Source organism: Salminus brasiliensis, chromosome 1 (assembly GCF_030463535.1).
Source record: "Salminus brasiliensis chromosome 1, fSalBra1.hap2, whole genome shotgun sequence".
In the NCBI taxonomy this organism is placed as follows: Eukaryota; Metazoa; Chordata; class Actinopteri; order Characiformes; family Bryconidae; genus Salminus; species Salminus brasiliensis.
Window position 1 is genome coordinate 3,013,205 of NC_132878.1, and position 27,276 is coordinate 3,040,480.

At 41.7% G+C, this 27,276-nt stretch overlaps 1 protein-coding gene across 1 annotated transcript in view; it reads right to left on the bottom strand.

Annotated features, from left to right (window-relative positions):
• Window positions 1-401: 401 nt before the first annotated feature.
• Window positions 402-27,276, bottom strand: part of arhgap31 (Rho GTPase activating protein 31) — a 47,951-nt gene continuing 21,076 nt past the window's right edge. Inside the window, exons 2-12 of the mRNA XM_072692584.1 lie at window positions 24,951-25,053; window positions 21,404-21,548; window positions 20,614-20,696; window positions 20,355-20,462; window positions 19,106-19,248; window positions 15,355-15,562; window positions 14,106-14,230; window positions 11,023-11,079; window positions 7,522-8,373; window positions 6,975-7,141; window positions 402-4,169 (exon numbers count right to left, since the gene is read on the bottom strand). Coding sequence (XP_072548685.1) covers window positions 1,902-4,169; window positions 6,975-7,141; window positions 7,522-8,373; window positions 11,023-11,079; window positions 14,106-14,230; window positions 15,355-15,562; window positions 19,106-19,248; window positions 20,355-20,462; window positions 20,614-20,696; window positions 21,404-21,548; window positions 24,951-25,053 — 4,259 coding nt within the window. The 3' untranslated portion in view covers window positions 402-1,901. The remainder of the gene's footprint in view (window positions 4,170-6,974; window positions 7,142-7,521; window positions 8,374-11,022; window positions 11,080-14,105; window positions 14,231-15,354; window positions 15,563-19,105; window positions 19,249-20,354; window positions 20,463-20,613; window positions 20,697-21,403; window positions 21,549-24,950; window positions 25,054-27,276) is intronic.

The following is a 27,276-nucleotide window of genomic DNA, read 5'->3' on the forward strand; positions in this document are numbered from 1 at the left end:
TTGCAAATCTTATTAAAGCCTAATTGTCATTGTAGATCAGTCTGATCAGTTCTAGAAAAAAGTGGAGGATGCGATGGAACCTTTTAATGATTTCACCGTTTCATCTCATCAGAGCTGTCACTATTTAATTGAATCCCAAAACGAACGTCCACTGGAGATTGAGATTTACATTTGATTGATTTGGAACTTTGCCTGTTTGTGATTTTCACATTTGTTTGCAAAACACCACTCGCATCTGCATATCTGCATTTTTATGCATTTTAAACTAATCTCTCAACAAAAATATGTAAACAGTGAGATCTCAGCTTAATACAATTACAAATAAACATGTTTGCCAGGCTACAATTCTTCTGAATGATGTCCTTGGACCATTCTATTTCTATTGAACGCAGATACCAATGTTTTGAAGTACATATTAAGTATATTTATTGCTTTGATACATCGGATGCATATAATAAATCCACTTTGAGTGATACAAAATCCAATAGATTACAAAGTTAGTGTTCTTTGGTTACAGTTATTGACAACATTGGTCCGAACACAAGAACATATGTAATGTACATTTTGGAGAACACATGTGCTTTCTCTTAACGTCACTTTCCTCGACCTTCAGATCATCAGTACATCATCTTATTCTCTCAGGCACCAACCTTCATCCCAGCAGAGCACACTAATCCAACTTATTTTCATTCAGAAAAATATCCACTCTCTACAGAAACACTTCGGCATCTGTAGAAACTCCCCAAACATCACATATCAAAATTTACATGCGTTGTTTTTTACAACAGAGGAAATTCTTCTCATAAGATTTTATAAGATTTCATAAGATAAGAACTGGAAAGTCATTAGACATAAATTGCATAAATAAATATATGATTTTTGAATTTTCAGGCACTTTTTTTTATACAATCAAAATGTATTTCTTGAATGTCGACACATTTAGAGCACTTTGACTGTGAGAGTCGTTTAAGTTAAACTTCTACTTTTAATACAGCCTGCAAACTGTAGAAGGTTTTTTCACTGCTAAAAGAAGCAGCGACAATAACAGTAACTTCAATGATAAAAGGCGAAGTAACGAGTGTGAATCAGTACTTTGACTCAGTCCATCTTATTATGGTGCATCCAGACATTCAATACTAATTGCCACATTATTATAACACTGGATATTTGGCAAATTGGCACATCTGGTATATACAAAACTGGAAACAGGAAAGAGAAAAGAGGAAATAATTTTTTTTCGGCTTAAAAAACTGAAAAAAGAAAGAAAATAAATCAAATAAGTTTGTAAATGGCTTTTTAAAAAACGTCCATACCCTTTTTGTCTCCCCATTTTGACATAATATGACAATGTAATACTATAGGTAGGTATGTTTTGCCTTTCCTTTGTTCACTAAGGCTTTTTTTAAGATAATAACCTGCAGGGCTCATTTGTTCAAAAAGTCATCCAATTGCAATTTGGCTCCTAGACAATCCCGGAAATGGATATGAAATGGATATGAAATACGCACACTGCGAGATTTAATACTGTCCAGACAGCTGATCAGAAAACAACTGATCCCTGGGGATTATTTGTGTAGTGTCAAATTTCGGACTGTGACGGAGTATCTGCGCCACTTTGCCAGCCAGGATCATACCAGACAAAAATGCTGAAGTTTTTAAAGCTGCAATGTTTCTACTTTCTAAGATAGACGTGGCCTCTTACGCATCCCCCACCAGCAGCAGCACCATTTTACACCAAGCCCAATACTTCTATAAGTTCTAGAGTTAAATGGCAGCTTGTACTTCAAGAATGTTTAGTCAGGGTGAATGTAGTACGGCGACAGGCCAGAGTACGTTCCGAAATCAGATGCTGGTGGACCCTGGCTATGATGTGAACGTCATTCATGAGCAGAATGGACGGCTCACTCGATCTGCCGATTGCTCCTGCTGTCAAAAATCATTGACCTCCTCTGGGGCTGGTAAAAACAGCTTGTGGAGGTCTCCAGCCTCTGTCCGCTCTTGGGCAAAGTCATTTTATTCCGTAGGATGACCCCCTCTGGTGTTTTAAGATTCTCCCCGAGTTCCTTAGTGAAGACGTCAAGTGGTGAGGTTTCGGTGGGACTCTTGATGGGAGACAGGACAAGTTTGCCATCCTCCCCCACCGGATGATAATCCATAATGGGGAAGGGAGGGCTGAAGAGAATAAGGCTTTGAGGTCTCGGGCGATTCCGGAACGAAGACCTTTGAAGCAAGGTGGATCGTTCTGGTCTTGGACAGTCCTTGAAAGAGTCCCCGTTGGCCGAGCGCTTCCTTCTCAGCACTGTCGGGTCAGGAGTAGGTACTGGCTTAAAAGTCTCTGTCTGTCTTTCTATGGACGCCTGCCTTGTGATCCTTGAGACTGGTTCGCAGTTTTCCCTTTCCTCTTTGCGATCCTTAACTACCTGGAGTTGCGGTACAGAGTCTGCTCTCTCTACCTTGGTCTTCTCTGCTTCCCTTTCAGGTCCACTTGTTTTTTCCTGATCCTGGCTGCCCTTCTCCAGAACCGGATGGGGTATGTGGCTGTACTGAATCTTTGGAGGTATAACAGGCACAGCTTTAGCTTGACACGTCTTGATCATGAAGGCAGTGCGGACGGAGGATACGCTCACTGGGGCCGAGTTGCGTCGCATGGGTGCTTGACGATCCTTTAGGAACATCTCCAGTTCCAGAGAAAACCCTTCATGCTTGGTCCCAGAAGGTGTTATCGCACCCCTTTGTGCAGAGGAATTATCAGTGAGATCAAGGTTCTGTCGATTTGAGATGTCCCTGATGTACCGGTGTCCCAGATCCAGATTTAGGGAATATGGTCTGTGTTTTGGAGCAATGGCAATGTTTTCCTCGTTCCTCTCTGCAATGCAGGGCTCGTGGGAGATCTGTCTGTGAAATCTTTGGGAAGACACAGAGCTCTTTTGTTTGGGAGCACCAGTGTTTCTCTTTGGTATTCTGGTTGCCTCTTCCTGGTGGATGGTGGTCTTGAATTGTGCAAGCTGTGGAGTTTCCGGTTTACTCAGGGCTTTCTCTCCAGTTCCTTCAAAGTTAGCACCAAGGAAAATCTCTGTTATCTCTCCAGGACCACATTCGTCCACGTCCGCCTCTTTGCCTTTGGCAGAAGGACTGATGGGTGCAGGGTCAGATTCTCTAGACGTTGCCGTGTCTAGACCTAGTCCTGCGACATTCCCTCGAAGTTCCTCGTTTACAGCTTTCTTGTCTTCCGGCAAGTGATTATTATTGGGCTCAGCGGACGCTTTGCTTCCAGCTACTGAAGCTGGCGCTGGTGCTTTCAGCAAGGCGAAAAGATCTTCCAGTTTTGGTGAATGGAGTGGGCTTGTAACCCATTGTTTGGCGGTGCTCAAGTCTTCCCAAGGTTCCACCTGATCCAGTCCAGCCAAGTGTCCACTCCCCCAGATGTCCTCATCGTCCTGATGTGAAAGTTCTGCGGTGAGACGCCTTTCATCCAAGCATTCTGAGAGCCTCTCCATGTTTCCCTTTACTTTGGCTGTTAGATCAACATTGTTACTGCTGACCTTCTCCTTGTCCTTTCCATGGCCGTCCTCCTTTGGTAAGCGTACAGCGACGTCACATATAGACATAGCAGGGCTTTCACCAGAAGGCTGAATATCACCACAAGAACCTGAAGGTTCTCCTGTGACGATGACCTCGGTTGTCTTCACTGACTGAACGCCAATATCTTCACTGGAAGGCCATGGCTCAGCATCTTGCAGAATATCTGTCTCCTTTAGATGAAAGAACGGGGAGAGCTGCAGCTTGTTAGCCATCATGTCCAGCGTCTCCAAGGAATCCAAACTCTTGTGATCTTTTTTAACCTCGGTGCTGTCCAGGTAATTCCAGCCAGTGTCGTTCATTGGCCTCTGGCACTTTGGCACTGGGTTAAAAACAGTAGCACCTGCATGATCCACCATCAGACCTTTCATGACATCTGTGAAATGTCCCTTCGAAGACACTGGATGAGTGGGTAAACTGCTTCTCCTTTTAGCTTGAGCATTAAAACTGAGAGCACCATCATTTCCAGTGATTTTGGTCGTTGAGCCAATGGCTTTGACCTGACCTTCCAATATGTTTGTTTCAGGCTCTGTAATCTGAAGCTCACGATGCGTATCAGGCCATGGCTCTTTGCTGATTGATGCGATGTCCTGTATGATACAAGAAAAGAGTATTAGTTTAGACTGGGGTGCTACAGTTTTTGCAAAAGATCTAAAAACTCTGCAGGTGATCAGGTAATTGATGTAATTTCAACATCACCTTGAAATTACGACACTTTTGTACACAGTCCCCTTCTTTTTAAAGCTTCACAGGTGTTTATGATCACTCAGGAGCATTAGTAGTATATCTAGACTTGCTTCTAAGCTTTCAAACACCTTTGGTGTCTATAGTTTACATTTACGGCATTTAGCAGACGCTCTTCTCCAGACTGAAAATATCCATAGCTAGTTTCCATAGGCTACGATCCAGAAGATCCTCTAATCTTAGACTCTACTAAATACAGAAGTCAGTCTGGAGACCCCATTACTCCACACACTCTACACTCTGCCTCTAAGTCCTCTCAGAAGAGGAGGGTCTTCAGTCTGGGTTTGAGGACAGTGAGTGTTGGACTCTGCTGTTCGGACACCCAGGGGAAGCTCGTTCCACCACTTCGGTGCAGGACAGTAAAAAGTCTGGACGCTCGTCTTCTGTGGATCTTAAAGGATGGCGGGTCGGGCTGAGCCGCACTTGAAGCTGGAAGGGCTCTTGGTGCAGATCGGCTTTTGACTATGCACACCATCAGGCCCCTGTAACTGATCCAGGTTCAGCCATGTTCAGCTCCTCCTCCTCTGCTGCGTTCTCTCTTCACAGGCTTCCTGTAGCTGCTGCCCAGGTCATCAGATTCAGACCCCTGACTCTGGCCCTTCCAGCAAGTGCGGCTCTGCTTGGGGGTACATTTCATGTCTCCCAGATAAACCTTATGGGGTTCTTTATTGAATCAGTTTTAAATAATAATAAAATAAAAATACATTTTATAATAATATATAATATAAAATAACTGATTATATAAATGTCTCATTATTATTAATGTTTGATGTACATGTTAAGCACAATTTGTACACAAAATATTAACTGAATGACTCCCAACCCACACATTACTGACTGTCTTCAGCCCCTGATTTAAACATTTCACTTATGTGAAATAATTTACATTAATTTATAACATAAAGTATAAAGCATATCTATTTTCTGTAGAATATGTAAATTCAGTAATTAAAAAAAAAAAAAAAAAAAAATATATATATATATATATATATATATATATATATATATATATATATATATATTTGTGTGTGTGTGTGTGTGTGTGTGGAAGGCAGTGAGATATGCCATACTCACATTATTTTTTATAAAATGTTGAGGATAAATAAACAATATATTCATTAACATAAATTCCCATTTTTCAACGAGCCATGTGCAGAGGCACCGTTGCCACCAGGCAAGGCAGGCAACTGCTTGGAGCCACAGGACAGTGAGGGGCCCCCGAGGGCGGAAAGATTTAACACTAGAGCAGCGGCAATGTGCAAAGTTGTCGATGACAGTAGGAGATTTCACAAGTGCACCCGAAACCTAGTGCTTGGATTTGCATGGTATTCTGGGAATTGTAGTGGTTTAGGAGAATTGTAATGTACACTATGCTAAAATAACCCCCCTCTCATGGGGAGAGACAGTTGCATAAGGTAGCTTTCATTAGCATCACATGATTGCCTTTATTTGCTCTGACGTTTAGCATTAGTTAGCCTAGATAGCGGAGCGTCTTCTGTGTCCAGTTCTAAAAATTAGATGAAAGGAAATTTGTGGACTAAGGTGTGTTGGTGTAAGTGACTGTGCTATATGTGTTGTACTGTATATGTACTGTATATGTACTGTACTGCATATTCTCATTATGTAAAAATAGCATGTAGCCAGTGCAGACTCCAACACATGCGTATATGGTTGGTGTGGCGCAACGGATAACACCACTACCTGCCAGTGAGCTGCTACACCATGTGGGAGACTGGGGTTTGATTCCCGGTCTGGGTGACTATGCTGCGCTACACCAATAAGAGTCCTTGGGCAAGACTCCTAACCCTACATTGGCCCTCCTCTGTAATACGAGTTACCTTGTAAGTTGCTCTGGATAAGAGCGTCAGATAAATGCTGTAAATGTAGATGTATTGGAACTATTCCATCTTCCCTATCAATTCAAATGTAAATAAATAATGGTGAAGATGTGTCTAGAGCCCCAACAGACTAGAATTGCCATTGGCCGTGTGGCTAGTTTGAGGTTAGCACATGGAGTTAAGACTTTTGGGGGCTATTCTCTGGTCATTTTTTCTGTCCTGGCACCGAAGTGGTGGAACAAACTTCCCCAGGGTGTCCGAACGGCAGTCTTCAAACCCAGAGTGAAGACCCAACTCTTCCAAGAGAAGTACTTGGGTGTAGTGTAGTCCCGAGTATCATGGTCTCCAGACTGACTCCTGTATTTAGTAGAGTCTAAGCTTACAGGGGTCTTTATGGTTCCTAGTCTCTACAAACTAGCTGTAAGTGTTGCTGCTCTGGAGAAGAGCCTCTTGCTAAACGCCTTCAATATAAATATAAATGTACTAGGCGGGACATAGGCCGCTTAAGGGGTTAAATGGTTTATGGATAACAGAGTCCAACCTTCACACTTGAAATGTACCCCTAAGTCTAGAATGGGCCACGTATATATTCTACAGAGACCCGAACTGGCCACCAGCGATCTTAAAAAGAATGCTTGCCGACAGATTTAATAGGCCGGGGCCGTGTGCAGCTCAGAATAATGAACAGAATAGATTAGAATAGAATAGGTACAATTCGGGACCTCCATGGCACTACCCCAGTGAATTTAAGACAATAGAATAGAAGCGGGCCCACTGTCTGCATTAGTGCGATGCCCTTGTTGCAGCTCTTACCAATTGTTGGAGCTTTTTGGGCTCGGTGAGCTGCACCGCCGCGGTGTCCAGTTCTTTCCCAGAGGATTGAGACATTTCATGAGTCCCTGTAGCTTTAGGCTGAGATGACATCAAACTGCCAGGCACTTCCACGCTCGCAAGCAGTTCTTTCACCTCGGTCTCCTTGCCTGAAACAGTAGACAGAGAGGGACGACAAGTTCATCATCAGAAAAAGAGGCTGGCGTCCTCAGCAGATCGATGCGGGCATGCAGATTTGTTCGGGGCTGCTGGAATACTGTGATTGTTGACTGTATGTTTTGCACAAATGCTTCCAACAAATGTTTTCCTAATCTTCAAAACAACAAATGCTGTTTACTGGAGATTGTTGTCCCCAGAAGGCTTGCGTGAAGCTTATTACAGTCAGAGAAATCAATTCTGGAATAGGAGTAAGTGTTGTAAACACATTATCGGTAAATTTAGGATTAGCAGTTGAGCCAGAGTGCACATCTGCATGCGCAATCACACACACACACACACACACTCTGGCACACACACACACTCATCTTACTCTCTGCCACTTTGTCAGGGGGGACCTCCCTGGTGCCCCTCTCCACTGTTTGACTCTCCTCCTTCTCCATGGGGACAGAGCTGCTGTTGCTATAGATACTGTATCCACTGCTTCCACTGCTGTCGCTGAGCGGGTACTCTCTGTACCCAATGCTGCCTGCGCTCCCCCCCAGTGCTCTGTCCCTGTCTCGGAAGCCGAAACTTCCCGCTCCGCTGGGGACCAACTCTCTGAAGCCAACGCTTCCCAGGCTCTCGCTGCGGTGGGGCTCCGGTGGTCCAGCCTCTCGAGGTTTCAGAAAAGAGCGTTCTCCCAGAGAACGGTCCCGCTCTTTCCCTGCCACCCTGCAGGGGGTGCTGTTGGAACTGATGACGGCGGAAACGCGCAGGGGCACGGAGACCGCAAACGGCTCGGAGATGTTCAGGGCCTTGCGCTGGTGCCGCGGCGACGACTCCAGAGGGAAAAGGCTGCCTGGAAACGACGGCCTGGAGGAACCGTTGTGGGCGGAGCCAGAATACAGCATCCGGCGGTTTTTCGGAGAGGTGGGCTGGCATGCCCCCAGGTCGTCGCCCTTGAACACCTTGAGTTGCTCGGGAAGAGCTCTCTGCAGGGGAGAAGATGAAGAGGGGGAAGAAGAAGGAGGAGATGATGAGGATGATGATGAGGTATTGGGAGCCCCTCGTCTTTTAATGCCGGGGCTGCCCCCGATGACCTCGCTGGCCTTCCGCAGGTCAAATTCCCACTTTGGATCCTGCTCATTGGAGTCGTAGTTGATGTCCGAACCTAGGGTCCGGGATTTCACCACGGGGGCGATGAATCCGTTTGCTCCACCGGCTGAGGCAGATTTGTCTTCATCTGACAGGAAGCAAAACAGATTCGTTAAGTCAGCTGAGATATCATGACAATCAGCCATAACATTAGAACCACTGAAAAAGCAGTATCTGAGTATCTGCATCTACAGAGGCTCCTGTCTGTCGAGGGGTAAATCTACATATTAGGCAGCAAGTGAACGGTCAGTTCTGGAAGGTGACGAGTTGGAGTTGACAAGAACCAAACTGTGAGGTTCTAGACGCTGACTGGGTCAGAACATCTCCAGAACATCAGTGAGGTGATGTCATCAGTGAGGTGTTGTGGGGTGTTCTCTCCCAGTATGCAGTGGTCAGTACCTGCCAAAAGTGCTGCGAGGAAGGACAACCGTGAACCGGTGAACCGGCGACAGAATCATAGGCACCTAAGGCTCATTGATCCTTATGGAGGCCCCGCCCACCTCACACCTTACAGAACTTAAAGGATCTGCTGTAATGTCTTAATGCATCCAGATCCTACAGGACACCTTCAGAGGTCATGTGGAGACCATGCCTCAAATGGTCAGATGGTCAGTTGTGACAGCACAGCACAAAGGGGAACCTAAACTATATTTGGCAGGTGGTGCTAATGTTATGGCTGATCAGTGTTTTAGCAAATGAGTAGTGAGTGATGGTCACTGTGTAGTTGGATGGCGGTCTATAGATGCTCTGAAGGGCGAAGGTCAGGTTTAGGGTTGGGTTTTGGGTTGAAATTAATACAATATATGATTTCATTTGCATTTAATAGATATGTAATAGACAGAAAGCTGTTAAAAACAATAATTAAATAATAATAATTCATTTATAGCCACCAGTAGTTCTCATCAAACACCTGCTCGATATGATCAGTACTTCAGGGGGGCTGCAGGCCATGCACTTCTTCAGCGAGCTCACAGGAGATCAGCTGCTTTTACCACAATAGGAGCTTCCAGTGCTGGGAGGGTGACGTGGTGTCTGCTTCATTAGAGGGCTGTATATGGACCACATGCATTTAAATGTGTGTCTCCAGACTTTTCTGGAATGGGGGGCTTTATGTAAACGCTCAGCTAATGAGTGCAGCCTCACTGAGAAGGTGACGTTTATTCAGTGACATTTTAAATCAGAGAAATCGATTTTAATTGAATAATCGTTACAGGGCTTATTACCATATAGACTGAGAGGAGTCACTGAAGTTCTGTGCAGGTCTGTGTTACACACTCTCAAAATCTTGGTGCCTTTGATTTATTCAATTATAGTGTTTATTTAAAATATTCAAAATAAATAAATGAGTATTTCATATGAAGTATTTAGTACTTACTTTAAATTAATGAATTATTCAGTATCTGCTATAAATGATTCATGATTCATTATGATTAGGTTACTACTACAAATTAGTAACTAATTTTTATTAATTATGAAAAATACTTAATTATTAATTTAATTCAGTATCTTCTAGGAATTATTCAGTATCTACTTTATATTATTAAGTATATAGTAAAAAATATTCAGTATATACTACAGATTATTCAGTATCTATTATAAATTATTTAGTATTTACTAAAAATGATTCAGTATTTACTTTATATTAATACATTTATTATCTACCATGATATTTTTAGTATTTGCTAGAAACAATCGAGTATACACTATACACTATACACTGAACTGGTGTCTATGAATTGTTCATTATCTACAATTAATCACTAGATTATTCAGTATCTACAATGAATTATTTAGAATCTACTATGAATTATTCAGTATCCACTTTGGAATTTTTAGCATATGCTAGAAATGATTGAATATGTACTATTAATTATTTAATTACTACTACAAATTGGTGTCTACTATAAATGTTTCATTATCTATAATTTATTAATCAATTATTTAGTATCTAGTATACTACTATAAATTATTCAGTATCCACTATGAATTATTAAGTATCCACTATGAATTATTCACAGTGTACTATGAATTATTCAGTGTACTATTAATTATTTAGTATCTACTATGAATTATTCAGTATCCACTATGAATTATTCACAGTGTACTATTAATTATTTAGTATCTACTATGAATTATTCAATATCTAATATGAATTATTCAGCATCTGCTATGAATTATTCAGTATCTGAACAATTTAATAATATAGTATCTACTATGAATTATTGTGTATCCACTATTAATTATTAGTATCTACTTTATATTATTCAGTATCTCAGTAAATTCAGTAAATTATTATCTACTATGATTCTTTTGTATTTAATTAATTATTCAATTACTACTACAAATTGGTATCTACTATAAAATGTTTATTATTTATAATGAATTAATTAATGGATTATTCAGTATCTATTATAAATAATTTAGTATAGGTAGCTCCTATTTAAAAGGGATGGTCAGTAGATAGCTGTAATATATAAATAAAAAGGCTTCTCACATGGGACACGAGGGACAACAATGGGGATCTACCTACAGTCACACATGGATGTTAGATAAACGTCAGAGCATTGTGAGTACAGTGCTTTTTCAGTAACGTATGCACATGCAAATATTTCAACAGATGCATAATGGAGTCTGTATTTAGCACAGCAGGTTAAATACACACTCCAGTGCTCTGTCCTCATCTGTCTGACACCCGGCACGGAAAGAGCCGGGCTGGTTTGCAGCTCTGTAGCCCCACCTGTTGGCTGAGAGCAGAGGGAGTCCATGCTCTTCGATGGCCGAATCCCAGTCTTTTCTGTGGAGGCAAAAAAATAAATACCATTTTACGTTTCAAAAACACATCTGCTTAACACCGTGTCAAATTACACATTCTGCATTCAGTAATGATGTGTGACCGCACATCTTATTACAGTTTTCAGAGACCATTAACAGAAAACGCACTACAAGTCCATTTCAGTAATGGAAAGTCTCTCAGCACTCTGACTCACAGAGCCCACAAATTCCCACCACATTGAGATTTTTCCCCCCTGAATTTTTGTTTAGGCTGAAGATGATTCATATCTGCTCTACGCTGCCGCTCCCCTCTGCTTCTCACACGCTTCCTACTGCTTCATTCGTTTCTCTGCCTCTGCTTATTTGTCTGTCTGTCTCCCTTTCAGAGAGGGAGAACACACCTGGGCCACAGAACAGATTTTTAATAAGGTTGGTTTGGCCAATCAGGGATTTTTGGATCTTCCTACAGTGCTTCATGTAGCCTTGTAGACTACACTGCTGTCAAGACGGCACAGAAACACACGCAGTGTCAGTAATAATCAGGGACAAAAGGCCCAAATGCCACCAGCAGTTATTCCCCTAAAGCAGTATTTCCAGCTCTCCACCGTCACAGTGCATCTAATCTGTATCCACTATGAATTATTCAATATCTTGTATGGACTATTCAGTAACCAGTATGAATTATTCAGTAACCCCTGTGAATTATTCTTGTACCTACTAAGATTTAATCAGTATCCACTATGAATTATTTAGTATCCACTATTAATTATTCAATATCCTCTATGAATTATTCAGTATCCACTATGAATTATTTAGTATCCACTATTAATTATTCAATATCTTCTATGAATTATTCAGTATCCACTATGAATTATTTAGTATCTACTAGGAATTATTCAGTATTCACTATTAATTATTCAATATCCACTATGAATTATTCAGTATCCACTATGAATTATTCAGTATCTATTATGGATTATTCAATATCTAGTATGGACTGTTCAGTAACCAGTATGAATTGTTCAGTAACCACTGTGAATTATTCTCATACCTACTATTAATTAATCAGTATCCACTATGCATTATTCAATATCTAGTATGAATTATTTAGTATCCACTATGAATTATTCAGTATCCACGATGAATTATTCAGTATCTATTATGGATTATTCAGTATCCACTATGAATTATTCAGTATCCACTATGAATTATTCAATATCTAGTATGAATTATTTAGTATCCACTATGAATTATTCAATATCTGTTGTAGATTATTCAGTATCTACTATAAATTGTTCAGTATCTGCTATGATATGCTATGAATTATTACGATATACTAATATTTACTATGAATCAGATATTTAGTATGTACTACCTGATAACTCAGTATGCACTATTCATTCCATATCCATTATGAGTTATTAGAATATATAGTGACTACTGTGAATTGTTCAGTATCCAGTATGTATCTACGGATCTATGCGATCTTCCTACAGTGCTTCATGTAGACTACACCGCTGTCATCATGACACACAAACACACGCAGTGTCAGAAATGATCAGGGACAAAAGGCCCAAATGCCACCAGCAGTTATTCCCCTAAAACACAAGTGCAGTATTTCCAGCTCTCCACCGTCACAGTGCATCTAATCTGCTCCCAGAATGCCGTGACAGTTTGTCGCTGCTTGCAGAATCACCATGACTGATTAAATTTAAATAGGCGCAGAATTTAAACCAATCACAAAAAAGCACAGGTCAGGTAGAGTTCAGCTTTACTGATGGTTTTATTTTAAAATGTACTGGATTGACTGTGTCTCCTTTTTCATCCAGCAGAAAAGAAGCAGGGGAATGCGTTCACACCAAGACTAAATATTTAGGATAGATACATGTATTTATGTACAGTATTATCATGATTTCTATATGTTTAGGACAGATATACATTATGTACAGTATTATCATGATTTCTATATGTTTAGGACAGATATACATTATGTACAGTATTATCATGATTTCTGTATGTTTAGGATAGATATACATTATGTACAGTATTATCATGATTTCTATATGTTTAGGACAGATATACATTATGTACAGTATTATCATGATTTCTGTATGTTTAGGATAGATATGAATTATGTACAGTATTATCATGATTTCTGTATGTTTAGGATGGCTATACATTATGTACAGTATTATCATGATTTCTATATGTTTAGGATAGATATACATTATGTACAGTATTATCATGATTTCTTCATTGTTCTGGCCTGTGTAAACCCAAAGAATTATTCAGCCTCTCTTATGAATTTTCAGTATCCACTATGAATTACTATGACTATTGTAGGATTTACTATGAAAATTTTAATTATGTATGAAGTATGAATTATATATCTACAATGAATTTTATAGTATTTACTATTAAGTATTCAGTACTTGCTATGAATTACTATGAATTTTAAAGTATTTACTATGAAGTATTCAATATGAATTATACTTACTGTGAAATGTATAGTATTTACTATGAAGTATTCAGTACCCACTATGAATTGTAGAGTATCTACAGTTATTTTTATGTTATTTATTATGAAGAATTCAGTTCCAGTATGAATGATAGAGTACTTACTAAGAATTTTATAAATTTACTATGAAGTATTCAGTACCCATTATGAATTATAGAGTACTTACTACAGATTTTATAGTATGTACTATGAAGAATTCAGTATCCAGTATGAATTGTAGAGTATTTACTATTAATATTATAGTATTTACTATACAAAATTCAATATTCACTAGGAATTATACAGTATTTACTGTGCATTTTATTGTGTTTAATATAAAGTTTTCAGTACCCACTATGAATAATACAGAATTTACATTGAAGTAAAGAAGTATTGCCAATAGAAAAGGACTCTTTGAAGTACAAAAAAATAGACCTGTGGCACCATGCTGCCTAATGCCACGATAAACAGCAGGAATGAATGATTCATTATCTACAGGTTCTAAGACAAGGCACCACACACACATACACACACACACACACATACTCTACCTGAGATGTTTTGTGCTCTCATGAATACACTCCCATTGCGACTCAGTTTCCCTTTGGCGTCAGTGACAGATCTTCCCAGGCTAAAGATGGCCTTCCACTTCTTTGACTTTCCAGAGAATTTCCTTCTGTTGGCCAGATAGACAGAAGGAGGTGCGTCATTCCCATTCAAACACAAACATGTTCAAAAACACGTCATTATTAACTGGACGTTCTCAACCAGTGACAATGTATTTGTTATAAAAACCTTTGTACCATTGAGGTCGCTGGACCTTCTAAAACCTGGGTGTTCTACAACCTTTTAGTGTAGACCTAGTGTGTATTTACATTATATGGACAAAAGTTTTGGGACACTCCTCTTAATCATTGAATTCAGGCATTTCGACACCTCTAGTCCTGCAGTCTGTCTTTCTTCCACACATCAGTGAAAGAACGGGAGGTTCTAAAGAGCTCACTGAACTCCAGCGTGGTTCTGTATGTAATAGGAGACACCGCTGCACCAACAACAACAAGTCAGCTGGTGAAATTTCCTCCCTCCTAGATCTTCCTCCATCAGCTGTGAGTGGTGTTATTATTGAACAGTGGAAGAGTTTAGGAGGAACAGCTCACAGAGAGCAGCTCAGCCACCGAGTGTCTGTCAGACCACGTAAAGCTACAGAGCGGGGTCAGGGCCGAGTGCTGAGCTCAGAGCAGAGTGCAGAAAAGTCTCTGATAACTGCAGAGCTGCTGTTAGAGCTTAGAGCAAAGGAGGACCAGCTCCATATTAATGCCTATGGGTTTAGAACGGGACGTCCTATTAAAGCTCCTGTAGGTGAAATGTGGAGGTGTCCCAATACTTTTGTCCATATAGTGTTTCTTATTGGAGATTATAGTCCTCCACCGTGATCACCTGTTGTATGTAATTATTTACGTACTGTGTGTGTGTGTGTGTGTTTTAAGGAGATTAGTGAGATGACGTGTGTGTGTACATATAGTCGGGTGTAACAGTAACTATAGGAGAGCATTAGTCACACTGCAGATCCAGTTATATATACAGAAAAAGGTGGAGTGTACTGGTGTGTTTGGATGTGTGTGTGTGTGTGTGCTCAGTCGTGCCGCCGGACAAATTTACACCAGTGCAAAATAGCATTCAGCTGTGTATTGTAGGGTGTGCGAGGATGTGGAGGTGTGTGTATATTCTTGGGGAATGTTTTAGAAGGTCCCAATTCAACTGGATCAATTCTGGAATGTTAGGCATCTCAGCGTCCCGTACTTGTTCTCGGCGAGGTCGATGACGGTGTGGTACATGGCGGCTGTGCTGGTGTCCGGCAGGCTGTTCTCCCTCTGCCGCTCTCTTCGTGCTGGGTGGTTCGGGCTGAGCGAACGAGCCTGAGCTTCCTCCAGACTCATCAGCTTCATTGGCCCACCCTGAGAACTTGCAGGTAGGGTGGCATATTTCTCCATACACATTACACCTGGACCTACAAACAAACAAACACACACACACACACAACATCAAACACCTAGATATACATTCAACACCTCATAGAGTCCACCACTGAGAACCTGAGAACCAGAGGCAGTTTAGCATGGTGCTAAGTGAAGGTCTAGCCATCATATACTATTCTCAAAGCCTGAGGAGGTGTTCAGTCATCTCTATGTGTAGACTTGCGTATGTGCTTTCGCATACTGTATGACTCGGGTGGAGAATGCCGTTCTCCACCCTGCTCCTAAAGGCCACTGCCCTGCACTTTTAGTGGTTTTCCTGCTCCCAACACACCTGATCCAACTAATCAGCTGATTATAAGCCCATTACTCAAATGTTAAATGGGCAGCGGGCCTCGAAGACCAGAGCTGAACAACACTGACCTTGAACATGGACAGTAGGTTTCACTGGTAAAAACAGTAATAGCCATCTTGAACATTTGTTTTATTACATAGTCAAAATGTTTCGGGTTTTCTGAAGCAATACAGGGTCAGAATTATACATACAGAGTCAAAAATATCTGTACACTCACTTCGATTATTTATTCAGTGGTGCTGAAAGTTCAAAAATGTCTTTTAATTCACTGAGCCAAGACCTCTTAACTTCCTGTTAGTGATCATGATGGACTACAGCTGGTAGCTTCTCTGTGACCCATAAAAAGAGCTTGATTGACAGCGGTCATCATCGGCTTGACCAACGCACAGTACAAAGGAAAAGTCAGGAGTGTCTTCTAGGGCGTTTTTTTTTTTTTCACACTAGTGTCTTTTTATAGATTAGGTCAAGTGTGAAAGCTCTTTTCGAGCCCAGAAGCAGTCCAGCTAGGAGTCTCTTCAAGCGGACTCTGGGTGGGTTATCCGCTACCGGTGCCTCGTTGGTTCATTTTGTCACGTGACTGCTTTCGCCTGCATGGCTAAAAAAAAACCTCCTCGGCTCCTTATTTGCAGGTTTCCTGCGCTGTGAAAAGCCATGACTCCAGACTGCTTGAGTATTTGTATCAATAATCAATTTAAATCAATAAATGGATGAACCTAGACCCTACTATTGTGCAAAGTGCTGTTCAAAATGAGCCCCTCCCCCAAAACGAGGCCAGAGTTGGTCCTGGGTGCGGAGTAGAGTCGGGACAAGTGTGAAAACACCCTTAGATCCAACAACTGCAAATTCCAAGATCATCCGTTCAAACAGCTGTACATAAGAACAAGTTATTGAGAGGTAAAGCCAGTTTGCCCCCCTCAGCTGAGAAGAAGCTGGTTCAGAGGGTCAGGAACATCCCAAGAACCACCAAGGCACAGGCCGTCCAGCCATGAACTGGAAGCCGCTGGAACACCAACGTCCCTGTCTACAGTCAAGCTCTACAGTTTTACCTCACCATGGACTGTTAAGAGAGACTGCTGTCCAAGGAAGAAGCTCCACCTCCAAAATCCAAAACCAACACCTTCAAGCTGGACTAAAGTATACAGCTGAAGCACATGGAGAAAGAAAAAGACCTCTGGAGGAACATTTTTTGGTCATATGAGACAAAGATGTTTGGGGGTGTAAGGCTGAGGCATTCAACCTCCAGAACACTAAGCGTGGTGATGCTTCATGCTCTGGGCTGTTCTGCTGGACTACCTCTGAATTCTTCAGCAGGACCTCAAACCATCACCTAGATGGACAGTTGGGTGTCCCAACAGAACAATGACCTCAAACACACATCAGAGGTGGTGTGGAATGGATGAAGCAGGCTGGCATTAGGCTTTTGGAAGTGGCCTTCCCAAAGTCCTGACCTCAACCCTATCCCCTAACCCTAAACTATGTGGACTGTGGACAGTAAACCAGCCCACTTAATAGTCTACCAATTCTCCCAGCAAGAGTGGTCAGCATAGACTTGCCTATGTAGTGTCCATCCACTCGTCTATAAACGGATTAAAGCTCAGTGGACAGTGCACTGTGTCCAAATGTTTGTGGACACCCATTCTAATGCATGCCTTGAGATGCATGCAGATTTGCAAATGCACACTCATACACACATAGCTTGAGTCTAGTCCCTGTAGAGAAGAAATACTGCCAATAGAATAGGACTATCTAGAGCAGATCAACATCATGAATCCATTATTGGCACCATGCTGCCTAATAATTCCAGCCAGATGTAGGCTAGAGGGGTATTTATAAAGCCCCCCAGCATTGAGGAGCTGTGGAGCAGTGGAGGAACTGTGTTTTCTGGAATGATGGTGGTTGGAGCTCCATCCAGGTGGGGTTTTGAACTGAGCCCAAATCCGCACAGCAATCTAGCAGAAAGTAGCCTGGGCGCTGTAGACAGCTAATCCAACAGAAGCAGGAGCAGGCGTCCCAATACTTTTGTCCATATCATGCAGCTGAAAGTATAGGAACTGGGAATCCTTTCCTGTCTAGGTTCCTCTGCCATGTGTTAATTTAATAGATGAGTCTGAGGCTTAAAACAGAGTGTGTTGGATTGTAAGCTTGTGTACAATTGCATACATGCAGCCGTTACCTGTTTGTGCTTTGTGCTGGACTGCTCATTGTTTTCACTTCATATTTTTGGCTTCGCTTCTCATTTCATTGTATTCGGGCCTCCTCCCCCAAGAGCCTTTTTCTTTCAGCGGGACAATCGCTGCAGGTGAGCTGTGTTAAAGGCCGCTCTGCGCTACAACAATAAAGCGCTGCCCCGGTCACTGATTTACTGCGAAGGTCTTGAATGATCTGGATTGTTCTTGTATGTAGTTACAGTGGAGCCTCTTTTAAAAGGTCTGGAAGAAGACCCAGACTGTCACGCCCTTAGCTTAGAGGATGGTCAGGAACAACCCAAGAACCACCAAGGCACAGGCCTACCATGAACTGGGAGCTGCTGGATCACCAGTTTCAACATCTACAGTGACTGTCTACAAGAAAACTTGACACCTTGCAGCTGAATCACATGGACAACGACAAGGCCTTCTGGAGGAATGGTCAATGGCTTTGACATCCATGCACAGAGCACTACACTATATGGACAAAAGTATTGGGACACCTGCTCATTTAGAGTATTAGAGTATTAAAAAAGAGTCTGCTTTTGTTGGACTGACTGTCTCTACTGTCCAGGGATTTGGAGAATTATTGCTGTGAGGATTTGATTGCATTCAGCCATAATAGCGTTAGCATTAGTATTGTAAGGAACACTGCTCCATCCCAACAATGCTGGAGGGCTTTATACCCCTCTAGCCCACGCCTGGCATTATTAGGTAGCATTGTGCCAATAATAGGTTCATGACATTAATCTGCTCCAGAGAATCCTATTCTATTGGCAGTACTTCTTCTCTACAGGGATTAGACAAGCGGGGTGTGTGTGTGTGCATTTGCACATCTGTGTCAGCAGCAACGTGTACAACTTAAATTAGCCGAATGCATTCATTAGAAGGGGTGTCCACAAACTTTTGTCCAAGCCTGTGTAAATGTGTTAGGGATCTTTTCGGAGGTGACAGTGCAGCGCTCCTGTAAGACAGTCTGCTAAACCTCTGAGATATTACGGTAGTGAGAGGAGGTGTTAGGTGTGTAGATGTGTGACCTTCTCTAGGCTTGTGTGCTGCGTCTCCGTGGTTGAAGATCTGCTCCGTGTGGTTCAGAATAAACTCCACCACCGACTGCTGCACACGCACCTCCAAAAACGCCTCATCCCCGTTACAGGAGGACACCTCAATCTCCTTAGACCTGCATTCAAAACAACAGCAAGCGTGTTCAATCTATACATAATACATACACTGTCATGCAAAAACCTTGTATCTCCCTTTCGGCTGCTTTTCACTTTTCACTCCATATGTGAATCCAACAGTCATTCTGTACAATGTAGAATTCTGATGCTGAATGGACCAATAGAAATGCTCCAAAATGACTTTACATTGACTTCTATTCATTCTGTTGACATTAAGATTTTTGGATAGCAGACTTCATATATTGCAGGTGTTAGTAAGCCACATCCTCCACACACACACACACACACACACACACACTTGTGTATATTTTAATACACAAATTGCAAAGTGCGGACCATGCTTACTTAGAGACAGACCCCCTCTTGCTAAACAATAACCAAGCATGGGCTGGAAGAGAAGGAGCGTTTTATAGGGTGTGTAATAATGGAGAGGAGGAGTTTGGGCGTGGCCCTTCTCCCAAACTTTAGTTATTTCATAACTCCATTTACTGTTCATTTATTTACTGATTTTTACTTATCAGAATTAAATGTAACATAAAATGCAGCTTAAAAAAAGAATATGGCTCATTTTACAAGTTCTATTATATATGTTTTTTCAGTAAATTCAGTAACTAAATAGTGTCTAAAATGTGTGTATATTATATTATATTATATTATATATAAAATAATATAATATAATATAATATAATATAAAATATAATATATATGATATACAATAATACAGCAGAACCTCTATACACACACACATATATATATATATATATATATATATATATATATATATATATATATATATATATATAATGGATCATAATGAGTAATAAAAATTGCAACAACAACAACAACTATTATTATTATTAGTGTTGTTGTTGTTATTATTACTACTATTGTTATTATTATTGCTATTATTGTTGTTGTTGTTATTACTATTTTTGTTGTTGTTACTACTTTTATTATTGTTATTATTACTATTGTTATTATTATTACTATTACTATTATTATTGTTGTTGTTGTTACTATTATTATTATTATTATTATTATTATTATTATTTTATAGTGGTTTCACACACACACACACACACACACATACAAGTGCATTACTCACCGGAGAAGGTTTGGTGCCCACACCAAGGCCAGGTTGCGGGTGTGCATGTTGGTGTGGTGGCTGAGAGTGGCCAGGTGAGACAGGTGCTTGGCCAGGTACTCCAGAGTTCTGAGGCAGTGAATCAGGAGCAGTGTTTATTAGGAGTGTGGACTGAGTAATAACCCTGACCCACGCTGTAAAGCTCGTGGTTTGGGTTATGTAGTGGACAGTGATAATCAGATAATCAGTAATAACATCAGCGAAAGGAGAAAGCACTGACTTGAAGTGTGAATCTGGAAGCTCTTTAATGACGCTCTGGATGTTCTGGAGTTGCTCATGTTCCTCTTTGACTGACACGGCGTCCTGTACGAGGACAGAGACTTGATCAACAGCTTTGTAGCACAGTAATGGGTCAGTAAACGGTAGAGCGAGCATTACGCTGAACACTCTCTCTACAAGTGAGAACTATCTTAGTCCTGACCATTCAGCCTACAACAGTTTAGCCCCACCCATTCAGTCTATAGCAGTTTAGCCCCGCCCATTCATCCTATATCCATTTAGCTCCACCCATTCAGCCTACAGCAAGTTAACCCCTCCTATTCAGCCTATATCCGTTTAGCCCCTCCTATTCGGTCTATAGCAAGTTAACCCCTCCCATTCAGTCTACAGCAGTTTGAGGCCCTCCAATTCAGCCTACCGCAGGTTAGCCCCTCCCATTCAGTCTACAGCAGGTTAGCCCCTCCCATTCAGTCTACAGCAGGTTAACCCCTCCCATTTCGTCTACAGCAGGTTAGGCCCTCCTATACAGTCTACAGCAGTTTAGCACCTCCCTTTCAGTCTTTAACAGTTTACAGCAGTCACCCATAACTCCGCCCATTCAGTTTACAACAATTTAGCCCTGCCCATTTAGCTCTAATTGTTTAGCTTACAGTTTAGTCTTTAGCAGTTTAGCCCCACCCCGTAGTCTACAGAAGTTTAGCCCCACACCTTCAGTCTACATCAGTTTAGCCCCACCCCTCAGTCCCACACATTGAGTCTATGGCAGTTTAGCCCCGTCCGAAGCTACTCACTGTGAATTTCTTGTAGAGTTCGTAGGTCAGCAATGGGTTGGGCAGTTCCCTGAAGTAGAGCTTACATAAGGAGCCAACACAGTGGATATCCTGAAGATACACTTCCTTAGTGAGGTCAGGACATTGCTCAGAGCTAAACTCCTGTCTACACACACACACAAACACCACAGTGTCAGTATTACAATATCAACTTTCTTTACATCATTTATATATAAAACAATAAAAACCCTCTTTTTTGAGACGTGTGTAACAGTTGTAACTGGTGGTGGGTAAGAACACCACCTTCTACGTGGTAGACCTGGGTTCGATCCCCATAACTCTACAATCTCCCTAAATCTCTGAAAACGCTGTTTAATTTAATCATTATATATCGTTATATATGTTTATAAGTTTTATAAACACCCAAAACAGCCATAACATTAATACCACCTGCCTAATATTGAGTAGCAACCCCTTGTCCCTCCACAAGACCTCAGAAAGTGTACAGTCTACAGCAGTCACCCATAACCCCACCCATGTAGTCTGCAAAAATGTAGCCCCACCCAATTAGCTTACAGTTTAGTCTATAGCAGCTGAGCCCTGCCTAATCAATCTACAGGAGTTTAGCCCCACCCCTTTCTGTCTACTGCAGTTTAGCCCCACCCCTTCTGTCTACTGCAGTTTAGCCCCACCCATTCTGTCTACTGCAGTTTAGCCCCACCCATTGAGCCTACAGCAGTTCAGACTCCGCTATAAACCCACCTATTCAATCTACAGCAGTTTAGCCCCACCCATTCTGTCTACTGCAGTTTAGCCCCACCCATTGAGCCTACAGCAGTTCAGACTCCGCTATAAACCCACCTATTCAATCTACAGCAGTTTAGCCCCACCCCTTATGTCTACTGCAGTTTAGCCCCACCCATTCTGTCTACTGCAGTTTAGCCCCACCCATTGAGCCTACAGCAGTTCAGACTCCGCTATAAACCCACCTATTCAATCTACAGCAGTTTAGCCCCACCCCTTATGTCTAATGCAGTTTAGCCCCACCCCTTCTGTCTACTGCAGTTTAGCCCCATCCATTGAGCCTACAGCAGTTCTGACTCTGCTATAAACCCACCTATTCAATCTACAGCATTTTAATCTGCCACTATTACTAAAAAGATGTGAAAAGTCATGGTTGTTATGATTAATTAAGAATTAATTTACATTAATTAATTCATTTAAATTCATTTTTATTCCATCACAATTTAAAGCACACAAAACCAAACATGAGCTGGTTATTAAAGCTACTGTTTAGGTCTAGTTTTCGCACTATTATCAGAATGTGAGGGGCCTCCAAAGATGCTTGTGCTCAGGGGTCTCGTGAAACCTTGTTAGTCTCAAAAAGTGACTCAAGGAAACACAGTAGAGACCATCATTCATCACACTGTGATTAAAATGTGTGGAAAATAGGGGCTCTGTGTTTCTGGGAGCAGGAGGCCAGCTCTGGTACTGAATAACACTCCACATCTGTATGATTTAAATATTCTAATAAGTGCGTTTCTGCTCACCTGAGTCAAATTAGCATACGCAGCCAGATTAGCCTACAGGCAGAATGCAATATCAGAGCCATATTATCATATTTAATAAAGAAGGAATCAACACTACTAAACAGTACGAGACCAGTGGTGTACTTCACTACTGTACTTAGGTAATTTATTCAGGTCTTTTTTGCACTTTATTTAAGTACTGCCGTACTTAGTGTCACGCACCTGTCCAGTCCTGAAGAGCCACTGCCTTGCATACACACCTGATCTAGTGGGTTTTCAGGGCTGGACTTAAATTTACAGTTGTATGGTTGGCACAATGTGATCAGACAGGCTTTAATTTCATGATAAATTGTGTTATTAAAAATTCACTTTCTGCCGAATGGTTTGACTCAATTAAAAAAAGACCCTTAGTGACCCAAAAGAAATCCCAAATATCAGAAATTTACATCAATGCTTCATCCCTAAACTTAAACACGACCCGTTTACTGACTTTACTAAAGCTGCTCTAGAACATTAAGCTTCCTTCATCATGACATAGCTGAATAATGAGAGTTCAGCTGAAGAACCAAACCAGAGCTGGAAAACGGGCCAATTCCAACCCCCCTCCAGACTTGACTGGTTATATTTACACCCCGAACATTTACATAAACCCCGCCCACTTGAGAAAGCTCTAGACTTCAGGAGAAGGTGGTGTTGTTGATACTGGAGAGCAGCTCATCACCTCCAGACTCTGCTAGTCTGCTACTCAAAGGGCAGCTATGGGGCCTCGTAACGACCGCAGCTTTTCCTGAGCCAGTATCCGCAGAAGTGAAAGCCAGGGAAGCAAACGGGGGTCAGTGCTGGGCCAAAAGGTGACGCTAGCCAAAGCCACCTTTTCTCTATCGTCCGCTACCTAGAAAACTAACTGGACAACGTCAGCTGAACCAAACTGGAGCTAAACTCACAGCCGAAGGGAAAGCACCGGCCTTTTATTATTATTATTCTTTTTTATTGGTAAGACTAGAACAACAAACCCAGCACAGCCAGTCGGGGCAAAGCTAAAAGCTAACCGGCTACAATCTTGGTCGAGAAGACCAGCGGTGTCCAGTAATGAAGTACAAACACTTCTGTATCTTACTTCAGTAGAAATGCTGGTTCTCTAAACTTTACTGCAGTAATTCTTTATTTTTCAGACTTTTTACTTCTACTTCTCACATTTTCCCCCAATTATCTGAACTTTCTCCTCCTTACATTTTAAAAACAGCCTCGTTCCTCCTATTTCATTTCCCTTTGTTTTCATTCCGGCTCGTCATCAATAAAAACCCTCTCCAGATAAATCTCTCCATCCGGAAAGTGTGAGTCTGATCCTGATTGGATGAGAAGTATAAACACACACCATTCTGACTCCCTATTGGTTTATAAGAGATCATCACACCTGCACCCGTCCCGTCACTCTCCAGCGAGCTCACAGCAGACGTCTGTAGTCTAGTATGAAGACTGTGTCCGTGGCAGAGACTCAAGAGAGCTGCAGTGAAACGTCCCGACTGAGCCCCACATTTACATTCCAATAAAGCTTATTGATCACACGCCTCTGAAGTCTGACTTTCTGCAGCTTTACAGAACTTCTAGACAACAACTCCTCATATTTTCCTCCATGAAGCTCATGTTGATGCTCAGTAGAGCACAGAGACGCTCCTTTAATAGAGCTGATATTACTGAAATGCTTCATTTTCACTTTCAGTCTTTGTTTTCCTTCCATTACTTTTACTTTTCTACTTGAAGTGGTTCTGAAACCAGTACTTTTACACTTTTACTGGAGTAAAAAGCTTCAGCTGATACTTCAGCTTCTATAGAAGTCTTTTAAACCCTCGTATCTCCACTCACTTCTACCTGAGGAATGACTGTCAATACTTATGACACCTTTGGAAAAGACTGTGTCCCCACAAGCTGTAACATAACAGGGTGGTAAATAGGCTCATTAAACCATATCTGAGCAGTTTGCTCCGTGCTTCACGCGGCAGCTTTAAAAGAGCACGATGGATCCTGATGCGACTGCTTACCTGAGACGCTGAATATTGGAGGTGATTCCTGAGAGTCTGTAGATCCCGTCCACAATGCCATGCTCCTCTATGAACTCCGCACACGTCTTCAAGACATGAGGAACTGGGTTAAGGAGAGAAAATCAGGATTAGCCTTATAAATATACACGGCACATCACACACACATTCACATTCCTGTGGTCAGGAATGCTGTGTGAACAGCATCAGGCTCCTGCTATAGGCTGTTATAGGCAGCCGCTTAAAGGGGAATTCTACTGACTTTCCAAAAGTCCTTCATAAATCAGTGTTTGAGATGAACACATTCAGACGGGTGGTGGTTTGAAATTTTTGGTTCACTGTGAAGAAAATATTATTACCACTTATTGCTTTACAGTGGTGGTGAATGGAACCAGGCACCGTCGGCATGACTACAAGACAAATCTAGACGTTTTATTCACTATCCAAACCCACCGGTGAACTAAGAGGGGTCTTCTGAGTTTTGTATGGGATGTTGATCATGATGAAATTGTTGCAAATCTGAACTTCTAGGACTATTTTGCCTCACGGCGCCCTGCACGTATCCCTCCACCATGAATGTTCTCTTCGCCTAATGCCAGGTGTGGACTAGAGGGGTATAAAGCCCCCCAGCATTGAGCTGTGGAGCAGTGAAAGAGCTGTGTTCTCTGGAATGATGAGATGGTCCCCCAGCCAATACTTTGGGGATTAGCTGGGAAGTTGGGAGTCATGAGGTGGGGAGGTGGTCATGCAATCAAATCCTCACAGCAATGTTCCTCCAAAATCTAGTAGAAAGCCTTCATCCCTGGACAGTAGACAGTTACTCCAAAAAAGCTGGATAAACTCTTTTTTAATATCCTTGATTTAATAAGAGGAATTTGGATACTTTTTTAAATTGATATAATGAAAATGACTATTTATTAAAGAATAGATGATCTGACTATAGGCTGTCAATCTGCCTATACTCACAATTTAGACGCAGCAGTATCATTACAATACATTAAAAAAGTCTTTTAAACAATATGGCATGACTGATCATGTTTACTAAGGTCAAAAAGGTCAATGTGGTTTTAGGGGGACTGTAAATGAAGCATGACCACTCGTGCTATTGTGAGATAAGCTGTGTGTTTTTGTTTGTAGGTGTAATGTAAGAGTGTGTTGGGGTGCAGATTCAGGAGGCAGCCTTGCAGTGAGGTATTTTTATCTTTGAGTGTGTGTGTGTGTGTGTGTGTGTGTGTGTGTGTGTGCTCTGTTAAGGGAGGGTTAAGTTTAGGTGTAGGCACTACTGTCATATTTATATATGTAATACATAGTTCAATGGAAAGCTCACATAAAAATAGCAATACAATTGTGTGTGTGTGTGTGTGTGTGTGTGTGTGTGTGTGTGAGCTCCAGCAAAATGGCAGGGCTGGACAGGATGTGTGTACACACGGCAGCTGGGGGAGGCAGAAATAGCAGCCTGAGGGGAGGAGGAGAGGAAGGAGGAGAGGGAGGAAAAAGGGAAGAGTAAATGATAGAGTATTAGAGGTGCGCACTCGGCCTGTGTGTGTGTGTGTGTGTGTGTGTGTGTGTGTGTGTGAGTGTGTGTGTGTTAAAAATGAGAGTAAACTGCCTTGTCCTTCAAGTAATGAGCTAGTTTTAGCTACAGGCCGCTGCCTGAACGTACGTACGACTGACTGTCCTTGGTGGGCGGGACTTCATTGACAGGGATTCTTCCAACCAATCAGAAAGAGGGCACATATATTTCATCATCAACTCCATTCCACTGTCCCATCCTTCACACTAGAGGCCCACCCCCATACATCATAGCCAAACACCACAGCACCACCCCCAAACATCACACACTACAACCAAGCTCTTCATACATCCAATCCCACCACAAACAGCCCCCCAGTCACTCCTGATTGAGCACAAATTTTGCTCCGTAATCCAACATCGCTGAAAGACTGAAAACTCCTGCCAGAAAATAAAGGCTTTAAGGAGAGTGAAGGCTGGAGCTGAGCAGAGAAGAGGAGGTTTTCTAACTTTTCACTCAATCCGTTATTTTTATAAATGCATTACTGATGTCACACATCTTCAGCGCTGAGATTTAGCTTTTAATATTAGCAGTGGAGTTTCAGCCTCTGTCAGACAGGACAGAACACACAGATCACAGCTCTGTTAAAATGACTATCAGAAGCTTTAAGCTTATAATAATATTGACTGCCATAAAGATAGCAATACAACAGTGTGTGTGTGTGTGTGTGTGTGTGGTCTTCCTGTATGTTTCATTTTGAGTTTAGATCCTTTAAGCTGGACTGAGCTGGAGTTTTCTTCCCAGCACTAATCTTCC